The 17779-nt window shown below is 54.1% G+C and overlaps 1 protein-coding gene across 3 annotated transcripts in view; it reads left to right on the top strand.

The window, feature by feature from the left end:
- The first annotated feature begins 2493 nt into the window (after positions 1-2493).
- Positions 2494-17779, top strand: part of Kcnip1 (potassium voltage-gated channel interacting protein 1) — a 187357-nt gene continuing 172071 nt past the window's right edge. For all 3 annotated transcript variants that reach the window (XM_076855681.2, XM_076855677.2, XM_076855679.2), the window contains exon 1: positions 2494-2554. In XM_076855681.2, the coding sequence (XP_076711796.2) occupies positions 2494-2554 (61 nt within the window). The remainder of the gene's footprint in view (positions 2555-17779) is intronic.

Raw genomic sequence — 17779 nt, 5'->3', positions numbered from 1 at the left:
TCAGTCCTCTGCCTCTTCAGGGACTGGGGAGGAAAGGAGAGAAGGGCATCCTGGCCACGCGTCACCACCCAAGTGTGTCCTGCGCCGCACAGGCGTTCAGGTTGCCTGAAGATGAGTAGAGGCCCAGGTGGGGGCACCTTGGTGCTTCTCCAATGATGTCCTGAGAGGTTGCCAAAGACCTCCAGGGGACAGCATCCTTTCAGCTAAGAGCCCTCCTCTGTTCCCTGAGCCCTGGCCATGCTGATGGGTCCTCTGGAGAGCCCCAGCTTCAGCCCCACCCCACTCTTCTTCCCAGCAGGGAGTGGAGGAGAGAGGCCAGAGAGTGGCAGGGCCAGCTCTATGTCCTGCTCCTTTCCAGGATTCCAGGGCTCTGATGCATAGATGGCCATAAACTGGCAGGTAGGAGAGTGAGGGTTTTGCATTTGGTGGGACCCAGAGCCAGGCGTCTCCAGCTCATTGGCCCTGCAGTGCCCTCGTCTGCCAACAGGAGGGTCCCACAGGAGGCTGCGACAGAGCCTGAACTCTGAGTTCTAATCCCACACCCTGACTGGGCAGCTTGGGTAAATGTCTTACCCTCCACACACTTCTACTTTCTTCCATGGAGATAACAAGGCTGACTCACCTGGCCGACTCAGTGGGCTTGGATGGGCATCACTGGGTGATATGGTCTCAACAGTGGTGGACATCCCACAGGAAAGGCGTACATTAGAGGCACATCTATTGAGGCACACAGTAGGACTCCTGCTGGCATTGGAGAAAATATTAAGCACTGTAGGTGAAGAACACGACAATTGCCCCCGGGGGGCAAGTCATAAACCATCTGCATCCTTGAAGGGGCAGCTCCCAGGGGACCTGTGCCTGTGTGACTGAGTGCAGGGGCGCCATTTTGTACTGTGTGCATCTGCACGCTGTGTGGGTGTTGAGTGAGGTCTTGGAGATGCATTCTGGACTTGGTCTGTGTGCGCAGCATCAATGTCTGTGGGCTTCAGGGATCTGTGCCCATATGTTTGTGGGACTAAGTGTGCATGTTTATGAGGCCCTATGCTGGGGAACTTGGTGAACTGCAAACATGGTGCATATTTGTGTGGCTGAGAGAAAATGACCAGGGAGGGGTCCAGGAACAGCCTGGGAGACCAAGGATTCCTGTGCCAATCCAAAAGGTTCTTAGTGGGAACCCTGCCGCTCAGAGGTGGGGAAGAGGAGCGCCTCAGCCTCACTCCTGTGTACCCACCCAGACAGACGTTGCCCTTTCAGAAAAAAGAAAAATGGAGATGGAATTTGGGGGTTCTTGAAATCTGAAGTAAGGGCTTATAGCAGGTAGAGATGGCACACAGGCTCAAGCCCTGCCCCATAGCTGCTAAATTCTTGTGCCCACCAGCGAGAATAAGGCAAACCGTGAAGGAGGGAGAGAGGAAGGGGAGACACAGAAGAAAACAGAAAGGAAAGGCCCCCAGCTCCTCTACCCTCCCCAATTCCCAGTCTTTCATCTTTCGCAAGCGGCCCTGGCCTTGGAGGGTTCTGCCAGCCCCTCAAGCCCCCACAGAGCCAGAGCGCCCTCTTAGCAGGACCACCCAGTTGGATGTGCGCTTTTCACCCTCTCGGGGCGAGCAAGGCAGGCTGTTCCCCACCCCAGGAATCCAAGCAGTGGGTTACATATGATCTCCCCTGAAGTCAAACGAAATCAAAACGCAGCACACACAGGGACACACACGCACACGCATGCACACGCACACGCGCACGTTCTCCCTGGGGGGCAATCTGCTGCCCCCTGAACCCCACCCATCAGCCGGTGCCTAGCCCCGGGTGCGTCTGCACCCGCCAACCGGGCGCCTCTCCCCGGTGTCCCGCGCACGCCCGGGCGTCTGGGGCGCGCAGGTGCGGGCAGCAGGGCCGGCGCCCCTCGTGCAGCCCCCGCCGCCCTCCGCGGTGACCCGCCGGCTGCGCCTCTGCCGCTCGCACTCTCGCCCTGAGCGCAGCGGCGGGCGCGCGGCGGCTCCGCTCGCTCCGCGCGGATCCCGGCGCTGTTCATTCATGATCGGTACCCGGCCCCCGAGACCAGCCCGAGCGCCGGCAGGGAGCGCCCAGGGGCGGGCGGAGCGCGGCTCCCGCACCGCACGCGGCGCGGGCTCGGCAGCCTTGGCCGGGCGGGCGCCGGCCCCGTGTCCAGCGCCTGGCAGGCTCCGGGGCTCCGTCCTCGGCCCTTGGCGAGGGAACCACCGGCTGCGTCCTCGCTCCCGGGAGCCGTGGCGAAGGCTCACCCGAGCCGCCGGCCCTGTGAGTCAGTGCATGTGCGGGGCTGAGAGGGAAGCCAGCCGCCTCCCTGAGCCCCAGCCCCACGCTCGCTGCGTTCCAGGCTGCAGGCGAGCTGCCGGGGCTCCCGGCTTCCTCCTTTTTTTCTCCTCCAATTCGGAGTAGAGGAGACACACTGGTTTCCTTTCAGGGGAGGGGAGGAAAGGGCCCGGGGTCCCAAGTCGCACTCAAGTCTTCGCTGCCATGGGGGCCGTCATGGGCACCTTCTCATCTCTGCAAACCAAACAAAGGCGACCCTCTAAAGGTAAGCAGTCCTTCTTCCTTTTGTTCCCCTGGCTGGGTTTGGGGGTTCTGGGTGCTGAGCTGGGGTCGCCATCTGCCTCCCTGAGTCTGGGCCCCCATCTCCACAAGGAGCCCAAACAGGTTCTTGGATCCAAAGGAGTAAGGAGGGTTGGTGTGAGCACCCAGAGGAGGGAGCCAGAGTGGGTGCTGAACCCGGAGGCACCTGGACCCCTCTGGGGCACCAGGGGCCAACCCTCCTCCTGGCGAAATCACCAGGAGCAGATTCACAGGTGGAGGTGACTGGATTCTCCCATGAAAATGTTGGGAAGCTCTTCTGCTCCCATGATGGATGGCACGGGCGCCATCCAGCAAGGGTGCTCACACTCACCCACTGCTCCCCTGACAATACCAGGTGCAAACCTGCTAGTCCCCCAACCAGGGAGAGGGGGCTCTGATTGCCCACCCCCTCAAAAAAAAAAAAAAAAAAAAAAAAACCTCTGCAAGCCAAAAGGAATCAGCTGCTGCCAGGTGGTGAAATTCCCAGGGCTCCTGTCCTGGTGGCTCAAGAGTCAGTAGGAGCAAGGGCATCTCATGGGCGAGCTGCCAAGGTCCGGGACCACAGGGCACTGTCAAAGGGGGCTGAGAGGGGAGTTTCTGTTAAGGTTTAAGAGGCATAATACACTGGAGTCCCTCCTGCCTACAGCCTGCAGCTGTGTGTTCCCAGCTAAGCTGGGCCATGTCACCAGTGACTTGTCAAGGGGTCCATGTGAAGTGGGGGCCATGGTGCCTGTGCAGGCCTCCTAGCCAACAGTTGGAAAGTTGCTTGTTGGGATGTAGAACCTGGAAGCAATTAGGAAAAGAGAGCAACGGGTTTGGTTTTGATTAATGTTCACATGCTGTTGTGAGTAGTGGAAGGATTTTAAGGAACCTGACATTCAAGTTCTGCCTTTGGAGCTAGATCTGGTTACAGGTGGGGGATACACGCATATCCCTTGTGCTGGCCAATGCTCAGAACGGTACCAGGGCAGTGGTGAGCTTGGGAGACAGTGAGTCTACTCTTAGGACTTGGGTCATCTCACCTTGATTGGAACCAAAGAGCTGTAGAGTAGACTGTCCTTGAAGGCCCTAGGAAGAAAGGGTCCAGGATCCTGGTGCGGTCCCCAGAAATATCAGGCTGGCTGAGCACCAAAGAAAGAGTTCTTGGGTGCAGACCCTAGGTGATGAGACTGGGACAGAATTTTCAGGCCAGTACACAAGAAGAGGCTTTGGCCCGTTCACAAGCTGAGTCCCACATCCTGGTGTCAGGGAGGGACTGGTTGCCCTTTGCTTAGTCCTAAGCAGCACAGGTCTGTCTGCAAGCCTTGGCAGGGGACTTTGACCTGCAGAGCCCCGCCTCTCACAGATCCTGGGATGTTGCTTGATTGGGGACAATGTTTAGCACCAAAGCCAGGACCCCTTCCCCTATCTCACTACCATGAGGTCCCAGAGATCAGAAGACTATGGAGACAGGAAATTTGGGGGGTTGTTTGAAAAGAAGTTTCAACACCTGCACTCCCCTTAAGAGGAGTTAGGGGTCACAGAACAATCTCAGGCTCTAGAGTCCAGTGACATCTGGTGTAACCAGCTTCATTGTGCCTTTCCTCTGTGACCTTCGGCAAGTCCCCTCACCTCCCGAAGCTCAGTTTTCTTATTCATCTAATAGGTGGGATGCTGCGTCGCAGAGGGAATGGAGGGAGAGAGGACCCTGCCTCGTACACTGTGTTGACCACAGTCACCAGAGACTAATAGGAGATGGTTACAAGGATGAGAGGATAGAGTGACAGACAGACATGGAGCTAGCTCCTTTAATAGGACTGGGAACAGCAAGAGCTCAGACATTACCATCCACCATTCCTTTGTGCTACCTGAAACTCCAGGTCACCCTGAATCAATTCCTGCAGGACTCTCAGAAGCCAAAGCTCTCTGCTTCTCTCTCCCAGAATCCCAAGAAAGAGAAGGGGGATACCAGCATTCATTGTGCCCCTACTGTGTACCTGGCACACTGCTAGGTGTGTTATCTGCATGCTCACTTAACCCTTACAACAGACATCCTAGTAGGTCCAGAGCCACTGCCCGAGTCCTGGGTGTTGGGCACTTCCTGCACAGAGCCTGAAACACTGGGTTGAAGTGTCCAGGAGCGCAGCTGCTCGCCTCCCCGGGCAGCTGCCCGGCAGAGTCTTTTCTCACTCTTGCTTAGTGGAATGCTAATCAGAGGAGACCCTGACTTCCAAGCTGCCTCCCTTGCAAGGGTCTTCTGCTGATTGGCATTCCACTGAGCAAGACAGAAGGGCTGGTGGTCAGTTCGCTGTCCCAGTCCATGCCTTGTTTTCTTTAAAAAGAGGAAGTTACAGTAGACATTTTCTTAGGCTCCACTTGGTTCTCAAATTCTACGGTTTGATTGCCGATGCTCTCGCTGGAGCTGCTGCTGTGATCTCTGCAAGGCTGGGCTCAGATCTAATTAGATGCAGTCAGAAGAGAGTGGTTGGGGTTTTCAACCCAGCTATCAGTCCCCCCGCTAGGTTCAAACCCAGGCTGCACCACTCACTAGTTGTGTGACTAAGCCTTGTTTTCCTCAACTGTAAAACAGGGAGAGTAGTAGTTACTATCTTAAAATAGCTGTTGAGTTGTGTGCATTTCAGGGATAATGCAAGTCAAACACTTAGCAGAGTGTCTGCTGCATAATAAGTGGTCAGCAGATTTTAGATTACTATTCAGTTTATGGCTGTGTTGTTTGGAGCTTCCATATGCCCAGAGTAAGGCCACACTAGAAGGAGGCAGTACCTTTGAGAGTCTTAACAGCTTGAATCTGGAATGTTCTTCCAGCCCTGTCCAAGTAACTAAGACCAAAGTCCTCGGCTCTGAGACCCCGATCCCTTGCTTCAGTCTCCAGCTGGCCTCTGCTTCCTGCATGGTCCCGAAAACTACACAGCCTGCTCAACTAAAGCCCTGAATGCTTTGAAAATATAATTTGGAAATACATACATGTCGTTAAAATACGCCAAGGACTCTGCATGATTAGTGCTGCAAAAGAGTGCACCTAGCCCAACTGGGAAGCTCAGGGAGAGGTCCCTGAAGGCAGAGAAATCTCAAGTAATTGAAGAGCTCTGCCTCTGAATAAAAACATCCAAGTTCACTCTCCAGCCTTCTCTCTATTTGGGATCTTTGTGAGTCTTTAATTAAAAACTGGTAAAGCCGTGCTTCTGGGATTTGGCTTCTGCATCCAGTCCCAGGCAGTTTCGGACTCTTGACAGTTTTATTTGTGCTTCTCATACCAAGGACCCTGCTCCTGGGTTTGAATGGCTGAGCGAGTTGGGTTAGGGGGTTGGGACAACTAGAGGAGCCTCATGCAGGTGCAATTGCTGGTTGTGGGAGTGGGAGGGCAGGAGAGTTTAGGGAAGCTGGCTCTAGGCCAAGACCACCTAGGCTGAGATTTTCCTATAAGCAAATACCCCTCGTTGCTGGGTTATTCTGCCAGGACTGAGTGAGGCATTCAGAACTCTGAGAAGGGGCTGAGCCTTGCTCGGGTCTCTAGAATGCCCAGGGAGCTGCTTTCTGGAAGGCCGTGTTGCAGGGCAGACAAAGATATGGGGCTGGTCTCCTGGCTTCTAAATCATGGAGCCCCTTGGAGAATTTATGGAGGCAGAGTTTACCCCGGAGATTTCAGAGTGTATTGATGGAGCGGCACATTTAACCTGGAGGCATCCAGGAGACCGGCCAGAGGCAGGGTCACAGAGAAGCAGATCTTCTGCGGTCGCGCAATCCTGGCTCCAAAGGACCTTTGGCAAATCGCTTCACCTTGGAAATGCCAGTTTCTTCCTTTGTAAAGGGGAATACTGAGGGATAGACATGTTTGAGCATCCAGCTTTGCCCATCTCTGTCCCTTTGCCCAGTAACTCCGTAGTAGTCTCTATCTCCCAGTCGGTCTGCTAATTAAAATTCTGCCCACGCTCCACCACCTCGCTGAGCAGTTTCCATACTCAGGAAGCCTTCTCTAAGCCCCAGGGAGAAGCGACTTCCCCCATCTGAATTCCTAAACTCTGTTAAGGTCTGAGTTCTTAGGACTCACAGGTCATGCTTGGAATTAGGTGACCCTGGGAGGTGTTAAGCTCCTTCCCCATCACCAGAGTCTCGGCTTCTTGGGACAGGAAACTGAATCATTTTTCACCATTTCCCACTCAGTTCTTTGCACACAGTAGGTACTCGGTAAATACTTGCCAGGGGAAATCATAAACAACGGTGGCTCTCCATTATTTCCTAGAACTGTGGCCCCTGCTGGGAAAGTGAGCTTCCCCCTAAGATTTCAGTTCCCAGCCCTGGACTTGGAATGAATTGTGACTTGGTCTGCTGGTTTTGAATTGGCTTTGTCCATGAAATGTACCGAATCTGTTTACCATTTAGCAGGAAAGTGCTGAGAACAGTGTTCCTACTACCCCCCAGCCCCCGATATCCACAAAAGTGTGAGGAACCCACACCAAGGGCCAGGCACATCTCTGGTTGCTCAATTCCAGCTGAGCAACTCAGTGGAGCTCGAGATGAACAGCACAGAGATGGAAAAGGCTGGAAAATGTGTAGGATTTCCTGCCTAGAACCCGTGGGGCTTTTCAGTCTGGACCCTGGTGAAGGATTTTGTCTACCTGGAAGGGCTTTGCTCACGATCAGCTCTGTAAATGCCCAAATGCAGGAGCTGATCTCACAAATGAGCAGGGGCTGAGCGGCTGCATGAATAAGGGGCTCAATAAATGAGCAAGCGAATGAGGCAACTGATGAATAAGCAAAGAACGACAGCAGGAATGATTGAACGGGAGTGGGTGAGCACCCAGGGTGCGCGTCCGCGGACGAGCGGATGACTGGCAGGGTCCTAGAAAAGCTATGATGAAGGACTCTTCGTGAAGAATCAATATTGATAACCACGTTCCCCAAGTCCCGCATCTAACCCTGTCTTAGTCCTGCCTTCTGTGACTAATAACACAAGACCACAGATCGGGGGCCTGTTCAAGAAAAGAGGCTCGTGTTGGCTCATGGTTCTGGAGGTTCCAGGTTGAGAGCCACATCTCGCTGGCAGGGTCCTGAGGTGTGCGTCCATCCCGTGGTGAGACACAGGGGGCCCCTAGGTGACCTCTGGTCTCCTTCTCTTCTTATCAAGCCACCAGGATTCAGTGATGGGGCTCCCCCACGTGGCCTTACCTGCTCCTGATCACCTCCCAAGGCCTTGCCTCCAAACCCCATAGTGGGCTGTCCCCCCCCCCCTTCGCTCCATGACAGTTGGACTCCATCATGATTTTTTTTTGGAGGGAACAAACTGTACTCAACCATTGCAGCCCCACTGTGAAATTTTGAAGGAATCAAGGGTCTGGAAACCCTGGTGCCAATGAAGAGCAGACTTTTAGCAAACGATTCCTAGAAATGAGGAAACCAAGAATTCATCAAGAAGAGTCCCGGCCGTTGTTTGGAGACCAGCAGGTATCCAAATTGACCTGGGGAAGGTGGGGGAGGCGCAAGAGACTGTTTTCCCTCTCTTGTGGAAAGAAAGGCCCCAGTGACTTCCTGTGTCCCCTTGAATTGGGGTTCCACTGTACCCTGTCTGGGTGACATCGGGGCTCTATGTCTATTTACATTTATTTTTTAACTTAGCCCATCCCATAATTAACCTTTAGCATTGCTTCCCTGCTGCTGTCACTTCTGTCCAAGGTCTACTCCAGCCTCGCCACCCACCTTCCTCTCCCCGCTCACCTGGAGCCCCTCCCCGTGTCCTAGCTCCTACACATCCTTCAAGGCCTTGTTCCTGTGGGAAAGCCCTCCGGGGCAGCTGCAGACAGCACGTCCCTGGCTTCTTGGTTCCCACACAGCTGTCACTGTCCCTTCGCTGCAGCCCTGAACACGGGAAGAGACTGTCCTGATGGCTTTACCCACTCATCTCTCTGCCTTGCTCTCGGGGACTGATTTGTATTCCAGGGCCTGTGTCAGGCCTGACACTGGGTCCAGGCTTAATGGATGTGGGCTGGTGGAGGTGGGGATGGATGGGCCACGGCTCGTGTTCTCGGTGGCTCCCAGTGGTGCCGGGACGTGGCGATGCAGATGAGAAATCCGCGTCCGCCTGCTCGGGGAGAAGCCTGTGACATTCTGCATAATGGCCCTGGAGCTGCCGTTCCCATTCATCAGGCAGGCGAGGAGCAGTGTTTAGGGGAGAGAGGAAGAAAGAGACCAAGAGTCCTGGGGCCTTCGGAGGGACTTGTTTCCGGGCCTCCCCTCCCCTCCAGGTAGCGTTGTAAGTAGGTCACCTCCTGGAACTAGCTTCCTCGGATGGCATGGAGCCCCTCCCTGTCTCCCTGTGTCCTAGCCAGCGGTGGTGTTCTGCGTTACCTGCTGTCCATTCCAGCCAAATTCAACGCTTCGTCAGTGCAGTGGTGGGGGACGTGGGGGGACGCACTGTGCTCAGGTGGGAAGCTGGGCAGAGGGTGCATAGTGGCCAGGGTGCATCGCGGCCAGGACCACCAGGTTAAAGTGAAGGCTTGGGATCACATCCTCCTCTGCCGACCCACAGCCTGTCTCACTGAGTCTTTCAGTTTGCTCCTCTGCAAAATGGAGACAGTGACAGTCAGTGTCTCCTTTTGGGCAGGGTGGGGTCAGGGAGGGCTGCAGAGGGCTGGGCGAGCGCACAGCACTTGGCCTAGGGGAAATGGTTCCAGCCCTTGGGATAACCCCTGCTTCTGGCATCTGCTCACCCTTGGTGATCTCTGTCCTGTGGCCTCTGACTCCACAACTCAGAGGCCCAAGCCATCATATCCATGGTCTCTGGAATGCTGAGCGGTGTCTCTGGTGACACCATGGGAAGTTGTCAACTTTAGATGGCAAAAGGTATGAATATGTGTGTCACCTGTGAGGATTGGACAGGACTTGGACAAATCAGCTGGCCTGTGTGGCCTTTTATCTCCAGATCATCTAGAAAATTAAGGCTCAGTAGTAAATGTGATAACACATGTAAGAAATAGTGGCCAGCACATAGCAAAAATGCAGGAAAAATAGGTTATTGTCCTCTAGGTCTTTGCTTCTCAGAGTGTGGTCCTCGAGCCAGCAGCTTCAGGAGTTTGTTAGAAACATAAAACTCCAGGCCCCAACCCAGGCCTTCCAAACCAGAACCTGCATTTTAACAAGATCACCAGTCAGTTTGTATACCCAGTGACATTTATAAGCATTAATGATGGCTAAAGTGGGTCAGCCACTCTCAGTGCCAAGCACCGTGGTCCCTTCAGCCCTGCAGGACAAGACACTGTTGCAGTTCCCATTTTGCAGAAGAGAAAACTGAAGCTCTCAAAGGAGAAAAGCCCTTGCTCAGGGTCCCAGCGCTTAAGGTTTTAACCCCACACTGACTTCTGCCTCTGGGCCTCAGCTTGGGAGCCAAGAGACCTGAGTGGATAGATAGCCCGGCCTGGCCAGAGGTGTGGGAGAAGGCGGCCAAGCACTGGGTAGCCCTACTGAATAAACAGGCCACCCATGGCCACTTTCAGCCCATCTCAAAGCGCCCTGGATCTGTCTCCACTTAATCTGACACTGCGAAAGCTTGAATATGAAATGATTGGGGACAGAAGGCCAATTAGCAAATTCATTAATAGGATGAAACATCTCTCCTCTGCTCTAATCATTTATGTGAACTAAAATTTTCTCCCTTTGTTACCGCCATCGTGGTCTGTCAGTAAAGGATGCAGCACTGAAACATCTCCAGGCATGTTAGAACCCCAAACTTTCAGCATCACCCATCAGAGTCAGGGCCCCCACAGGGTCCAGAGGGGCAGGGAGGGGTCAGTCAGTTCGTGAGTGGTTATCATTGCCAAGGAAAAAAATGCAAGGGTTTGTTCTACCCTTGCAAGTGCACGGTGGCTTTCTGGTTAGTTCCCCATCTGTCCTGAGCTGCTCATTGGCCCAAGTTCATGTTACACATACGTGTGGTCCAGAGGTCATGAGTATAGACTCTTGGTTAGACAGACCTGGATTCAAATCCTGGCTCCGTGTCTTATTAGCTATGTGGCCTTGGACAAGTCAGCTGGCCTGTGTGGCCTTTCATCTTCACAGGATCTAGAAAATTAAGGCATCAGTAGTAAATTTGATAATGCATGTAAGAAACGGAGGTCAGCACATAGCAAGTATGCAGGAAAATAGGTTATTGCTCTCTAGGTCTTTGCTTCTCAAAGTGTGGTCCTCGAACCAGCAGCCTTAAAGACTTGTTAGAAACATAAAACTCCAGGCCCCAGCTCAGGCCTTCCAAACCAGAACCTGCATTTTAACAAGATCACCAGTCGGTTTGTATGCCCACTGACATTTATAAGCATTGGCCTAGAGCACACATTACAGAAATATATATTGCATTACATAAAATTATATACCAAGATGGAAAAAATATGTATCAAGCTTTGACAGCTTCTGATTCAAGCCTCTTATTATAGATGCAAAACATGAAGTCCAGAGAAGGTGAGAGGATTGCCTGAAGTCACACCGCTTCTGTGTCCCTCCAAGCATCCGAACCCCAGGCTTCCCCAGCCCTGCTTGTCTTCATACGAATAGTTACGAAGTCAGATTTCCCCAGATTAGCACTTCTGAAATTGAGCTTTTCTTTCTTTTTAATAAAACAGAAGTGCCAGACTAGGTATGCCCATTAAGTTTTAATTTACTAATTTTAAATGTTATTCCAGGCAAGTGAGAGGCTGAATTTTGATTCTGCCAGCCGTGGCCCTAGCCGTACCTCCACGTTCTCTGCCACATCAAGTGTGACGAGGGGCTTCCTGGGTCTTCCTCTCAGTTTCCTCTAAGACCACAGGGACAGACCTGTGCAGCTAGGACCCTCCTGCCTAAGAGGCATGGGCACCGCTCAGGATCCAGAGCAGGCTGGGGGAGAGTTGATGTGCAGAGCCTTTGAGTCGGGATTTGAAGGCAGAAAATGTATCAGAAGTTAGCAGGAGTCCACACAGACGAAGGAAGAATCCGGAGCACGGAAGTCAACTGCCTTTTCCAGGGGTCTCGGCGGAACCCCTGTGGGGGGAGGTGACCTCACCTCCTTTTATTTTTATAGTAGTCTTTTGACAGTTGCATTATCTCATCTTGCCGGGCAGGAAGCGGGTCTGGGGGTGCTCAGGGAAGTCTTGCTTGGCTGGTGATTAGAGAGCAAGGACTTGAAGCCTGCCTGACCCCAAGGCACCCTGCTCATGGCCTCCTGCCTACAGCATGAGGTCAAGCAAGCCTCTGATCCCCGGCCAGAGGTGGACAACTAGCTGCTGAGCTCCCAGGAGCTGAAAATAGCATCTCCGCCTCCTCTTGGCCCTCTCGGGTCCCCACCCAGACCCGCGCTGGCCCAATTGAGGGGAGGGCGCTGGTGGAGGCCACACCACTCCAGCCATCTCCGGGAAGTCAGGGCGGTGGCACCCAGGCCCTGTCACCGTGCTGCCTTCCTGGCCCGGGGTGACCCTCCCAGGGGTCAGGTGGGCTGTCAATCCAGCTCCCTTGGGGAGGCAGGGGCAGGGGCAGGGGCCTCCCTCCTGTGCCCTCGGCCAGCCCTGGGCTGAGGACATGACGTCCCCAAGGCCAAAGGCCACAGCAGCCACATGGCCGACCTCCCCAGTAATGGCCATCTGCACAATGTAAGGCAGAAATGGTAAACTTGGTATAAGGAAGTTTATCAAAATTCGGATTTTTTTTCCCACGATGACTATTTTGGTGACTTTTTTTTTTTCTTTTGAAATATAATCTGCTTTCAAAGCACGTCTCTTCACAGCGTCTGAGCCTCTATCTTTTCAGCTTTTCGGGCACCCCTTGAGGGGGCCTTTTGGGTGTCTCAGCTTTGGAGTTAGAAACCGGCAAAGAAAACTGGTCGTCTGCATTGGAGTCCTACTGTGCCCCAGGGGCTGTGCAAAGTGTTGATAAAACAACAGTCAGAAGAAACGACCTTCACACGGCCCACGTGCCGTCTAAGTGTGGTTGACACTTTGATTTATTCTCCAGTGGACCCACGAGGTGGGCAGGACAGTTAGTTTCCTGTTAGAGGTGAAACCTCCTACTATGAGAAGCAGGTGCTGATCTCCCTGTTTTATAGATGGGGACCTGCGGCTCTGGGAGAGGTGACGTGCCCAGGTCCCCCAAAGGCTGGTGGAAGAATGAGGGCTCCATCCGCACCGAGGGACTTCAGAGTCCTTTCCTCTGTGCTCAGAGCCCTTCGCATCCACTGAGCACGTGAGGGCAGGTCTGCAGAGTCCCACTAAGTGCCCGAAGCTTCCGTGGCTTGATTCTATGTAAGCTGTGCAGGACCCCAGGGATTCGAGGACATGACTGGACCCTTGCCAGACGAGAAAGGCAGAGTAAATGCAGTCAGCTCTCCACATCTGCAGGTGCCATGTCTTTAAATTCAATTGGTCACAGATGAAGAATGTTCCAGGAAAAAAATAATTTCCAGAGAGTTCCAAAGCTAAAACTCAAATTCGTCATGCACTAAATGCTGTGCTGAATACACCCAAATCAAGTGCTGGGCAGGCATTTCATTGGGCAGTAAGTAACTGAGATGAGTTAGAGTGGACACACAGTTTACATAAGGGCACCCGCAGATAGTGGCTTTGCAGGGACCCTGTAGAAGCCAATCCCCCATGGACACCAAGGGACACCTGTACCCAGAGACTCCCTTCTCGAGGGCAGCTGAGCCAGGATTTGGGGAAGGTGGCTGGAATGTGGTCTGGGTGTGAGTCGCAGGGCTGGGCTGACCTGGAGCCTCGCTGCCCCAGGCTGCAGAGGGTGTGACATTGTGCCGGCTCCCCCACCTGGGAAGCACCTCTGATGGAGCCTCTGGGGCTAGAGGGCAGGAGCAGCCTGGCCAAGGTGGCTTTGGAGCTTGATTAAAGGGTGAGTGCCTGGCCCAGGCAGGAGCCTCAGCAGGAAGTTCCAGGCAGAGGGATACAATGGGCCAGCCCCAGAAGCAGGCCGCAGGAAAGGAGAGGGATGGAAAGTGACATTGGTGTTTGGTATTTTGGGGGCTTGGAGGCTGTCACTAGGAAGCTTGTCACCAGAAATGGAGGCAAAGACCTGCATCAGGTTGCCCACATGCAGGAAGGTGGGTCCTGAGAGGTGACAGGCAATGGTGGTGATGCTCATGGTTGGTGGTGACAGTGTTGGTGGTGGCAATGGTGGTAGTGGTGGTGGTGATGGGGTGATGTTATTAGGACGAGTGGAGCAGGCGTACTACTGGTGTTGAGGCATTGGTGACAGTAACAATGGAAGTGATGGTGGGTGACGGAGACACGTGGCGTTGGTGGTAATGCTGCCAATCCCAGGTATGGCAGGTGTGGCGGTGGTGGTGATGATGGTGGTGTGGTGGTTATGGTGGCAATAGTGTAGGCAATGACAATGGTGAGGGTGGTGGTGATGATGGTGGCCGGTGGCGGTGATGATGGCCGTGACGAAGGGTGCTGTTGGTGGTCATGAAGGTAATGGCAGGGTTGTGCTGGTGCGGGAGGTGTGCTGGGGGAGGTGGTGAGGTGGTAGGATGACGGTGGCCTTGTGGATCATTCTCTTGGTCCCAGCCCTATTCCTTGACTACACTGCACGAGGATCTCCAACCTCCAGAACTTAAGTTCCCCCATGGATTTGCCAAAAGCAAGAACATAAGGCAAATCAGGGCTGCCTGCGGGTTTCTTCTCTTACCTGTGGTTGGCCTTTCAGAATCACTTTCATGTACACGGCTCTTGCCACCTGCCTTCCAGCACAGCGCCATGGCAGGACGTGGCAGGACACGGTCACATCATCAGTAAACATCTGTGAAATGAAGGGCACAGGCCACGTTCCTGGGTGAACTCAAGGACCCCCACGGGGTGGCTGGGCCCAGCTCCCCATCTCATCCCAAGGTGCTTGCACCAGCTCCGTGACCCACAGAGTGCTGCAGGCTTCCTCCTTCTTCTCCTCCCTGGGTGTCAGCCTGGCCTGAGCCCTTGTGCCACCAGCCTGCCCCCAGAGGCAGGCTGTTCTGTCTGATTCTTCACTAACTGACCACAAGGAATGGGGAGAAACTGGCATTGCTGCAGCTGCTCCAGAGTGTCTGGCTGTGTGGCAGGAGCGAGGGGCATGTCCTGGCTCTGCACTGGCTCCTCCTGGCAGTGGGTCCTCCCCACGTCCCCGGGGGAGATTGCAGAAGGTGCTTCGAGTGCCCGAACCCCCAGCTACCCTCCATCACGGGCAGGTTAGAGGCCCCTGAAGACCTGTGCACGGTGCACAGGAAACAAGCAGGCTCCTGTGATGAGGTCACGTCCTCAAGGCCATCAGAAACCGAAGGTGCTGTAAGTCACAGCGGTGGAGAGCACCTGACCTTCTGGACTTCGAAGCTCAGTTGCAGCACACCCCAGGGGGCTAGTTGTTCCCCTCACCGTCATGATCACAGGGCGAAGGGAGCGGCCACTCCCTGCCACTGCCCAGCATCTCAAAAGAGGGTTGTATGTCATATCACTAGTCCGGGAAAAGATCCAAATTCAGAGTCTGAAGCATAGTGTCTGCTGAATATGCATGGCCCTCACTCCACCGGAAAATCAAAAATCATAAGTGAGCTGGGTCCCTCTGTATCATGTGGCCAAATTATAGGGTTCTCATAGCTTTTGAGTATGTGGCACAGATTAAGGGCTCAGTAAATGGTAGCAGCTATTAATATTGGCCTCATTCATTATTTCTATAACTAGTGGAGGGGTTGAGATTCTCAGTGGTGAATAATGATAGACCAGAGTTTTGTGGGTCTCTGGTACAAACTGTGGGGCTTGGACTCTGCTTGGATCCCCTGATCCTGATTCTGAGCCTGGAGAGAGGGATTCTTCAATGGATCCCATGTGGCTGGGGGGTTGTTGAGCAAGAAGAGGGTGAACTGTAGGTGTCTGGGTCCCAGTACTGTTCTGCCCCGTAAGGAATAAGATTTGGAGACAAACTGGCCTTGGATTTAAATCCAACCTGGCAGCTAGTGCTGCTGGACACTGGTCTCTTCCTGTGTCCAGTGAGGTTGGTGACACAGATTAGCTCAGGTGGGCTCCTTGGGGAGAGTTTGGAAGATGAAGTGTGAATGGAGAGAGGGCAGGATCTGTCTCCCAGGCAGCTCAGGCCGGGAGAAATGGCCAGACCAACATGGTGCTGGGGTCACAGCTGCCTCGCCTTCCTCTGTCTCTGGAGTTGATTCGTTGTCACCCTCAAGTCCTGGAACAAAGTCAAGGGAGGAGGAAGCAATGGAGGGAGAGGAGAAAGAAGGGTGAGGGAGAAAATCTGAAGCCGTGGGTGCAGGTGGCCGGCCCCTGGTGGCCGGTTTCACTGCCGGGCTGGTTCTTATTGGAAGACTACGAGGATCCAGGGGGAGAGGCCTTAAGAAGACACAGAGCGAGCTGAGAATGAAGAGACCATGTGCCGTCTGCAAAGGGTGGGAACTGAGGGGGCTGACCTGGGGACTCTGCCTGCCTAGCAGGAGGTGCTCTTTAAAGGGCACTGGGGTGTGTCATGGGCAGGGGGAGGAAAGCCATGCTATTTGTATATGACAGCTACCACTGGGCTGAGCGCTTCCTGAAATCATCTCATTTAATTGTCCTGCAACCCGGACAGGCAGACGTGGCATTCCTGTCTTAGAGGTAGGAAAACTGAGGAAGGGCCAAGAGAGGACGAGAAGCAGCCGGAGGTCACAGAGCTGGGACCTGCAAGGACGGGGCTGGAACCCAGACCTGTCGGCCCTTAGGTCTCAGGGACTTGACACCTGCTACCCACTGTGGGTTTCCATGGATATTTGGGGAGCCCGAGGCTCAGGGAAGCTGCAGTTGCACAGCCAGCTGGAAGCCTCAGAGACCAAACCCCGCTTGCCCTGGGTCTCCACGCCACTGGACTGACTGTGCGAAATCACCCTCTCCTCCTCTTGACTGACTCCAAAACCTTGGGGGAGCAGTAAACCAACTCAAGAGATAAGAGAAATCTGCAGGAAGCCCCAACCCAACACCATTTGGCTGTTTGCATTATCTCAACCCAGCTGCCTCCCGACCCTGGCTCTGCTCTGTCAGCCGACAGCAACCAGCCTGCAGAGTGCCGTGCGTTGCCCCCGCAGTCCTGATTCAGAGGGTCTTCACGTAATAGCAACAAGCTCAGACTTAGAGGCCGGGCCATGGACTGGAGCTGGCTCTGTGTCTGTTGAGCTGTGTGAGCCTGGGTAAATCCCCTACCCTCTCTGAGCCTCAGATCCTCCATCTGTAAGAAAAGAATACTGACCCCTACGAGGGTTGCTTTGAGGATTCATTGAAAAGAGGTCTGCAGACCCCTTGATCCCCGATGGGCGCTCACTTCAGGGCTAAGAACTACTTGGCTTGTTGTGGTTCGACTTGGGCTATAACCTTGGTAAATGCAGATTCCTTATCGCCACAGTCCTGGTCACTACAACAAGAACGACGGCTGCATGTCCCATCACTCTCTCCCCCACCTCATGTGGCCGATGTGGATCCTCTATCCCAGGACCTTTTCCATTAGAGCTGGAATAGGACCTCAGAATCCTCCTTAACACAGCTGTCCAAGCAGTCAGATCAGTCGAGTACCTGGCCTGAGAAACAGATGGAGTTTTCATTTGCCCAGGGCCACATTTGCGGCTTCCTCGCTCAGCCCAGGCTTGCTCTCCTGCTCCTTGGGGTCTGCTTTGCAGGGTGTGTATTCCTCTGTGTGCACGTGTGTAAAGCTCTTCCTGCCTGAAAGACTGGTAGTCGTCATTTGTGTGTTGGTTTTATTTGTACAAACCTCCAGGCTTTCAGAGTCCCACTTGCAAGGTCTGTGGCTTGAGGGCTGCAAATAACATCAGCGCACATCTGGGAGGGAGACAAGTTAGACCTGGGGAACAAAATCCACCCGGTACTGCAACCTTCAGGAGTGACACCAGGACGGTGTCTGCAGATGGACTTGGAGTCCTGGGAGAGACTGAACACCAGGTTGGCCGGCAACCCTGATCTCAGGCAGGCGTGGCGTGTGCTTGAGGGTAACGCCGGCCGCCGTGGCTTGATTCACACACCTGCGTTTCCCATTCATACGTCTGCTTGAGGTGGCTTTCCTCCATGTGGTCACCCAGGGATCCAGCCTCCTTCCATCTTGTGCTTGTATCAACCCGGGCCACCTCCAGGTGAAGGGGCTGGGTGGCCCACCGCTTCGTGACCCCCTGACCTGGCAGCGGTGGACACCACTCACACACAGA

Source organism: Callospermophilus lateralis, chromosome 5 (assembly GCF_048772815.1).
Source record: "Callospermophilus lateralis isolate mCalLat2 chromosome 5, mCalLat2.hap1, whole genome shotgun sequence".
In the NCBI taxonomy this organism is placed as follows: Eukaryota; Metazoa; Chordata; class Mammalia; order Rodentia; family Sciuridae; genus Callospermophilus; species Callospermophilus lateralis.
This window is presented reverse-complemented; position numbering and strand designations above follow the sequence as displayed.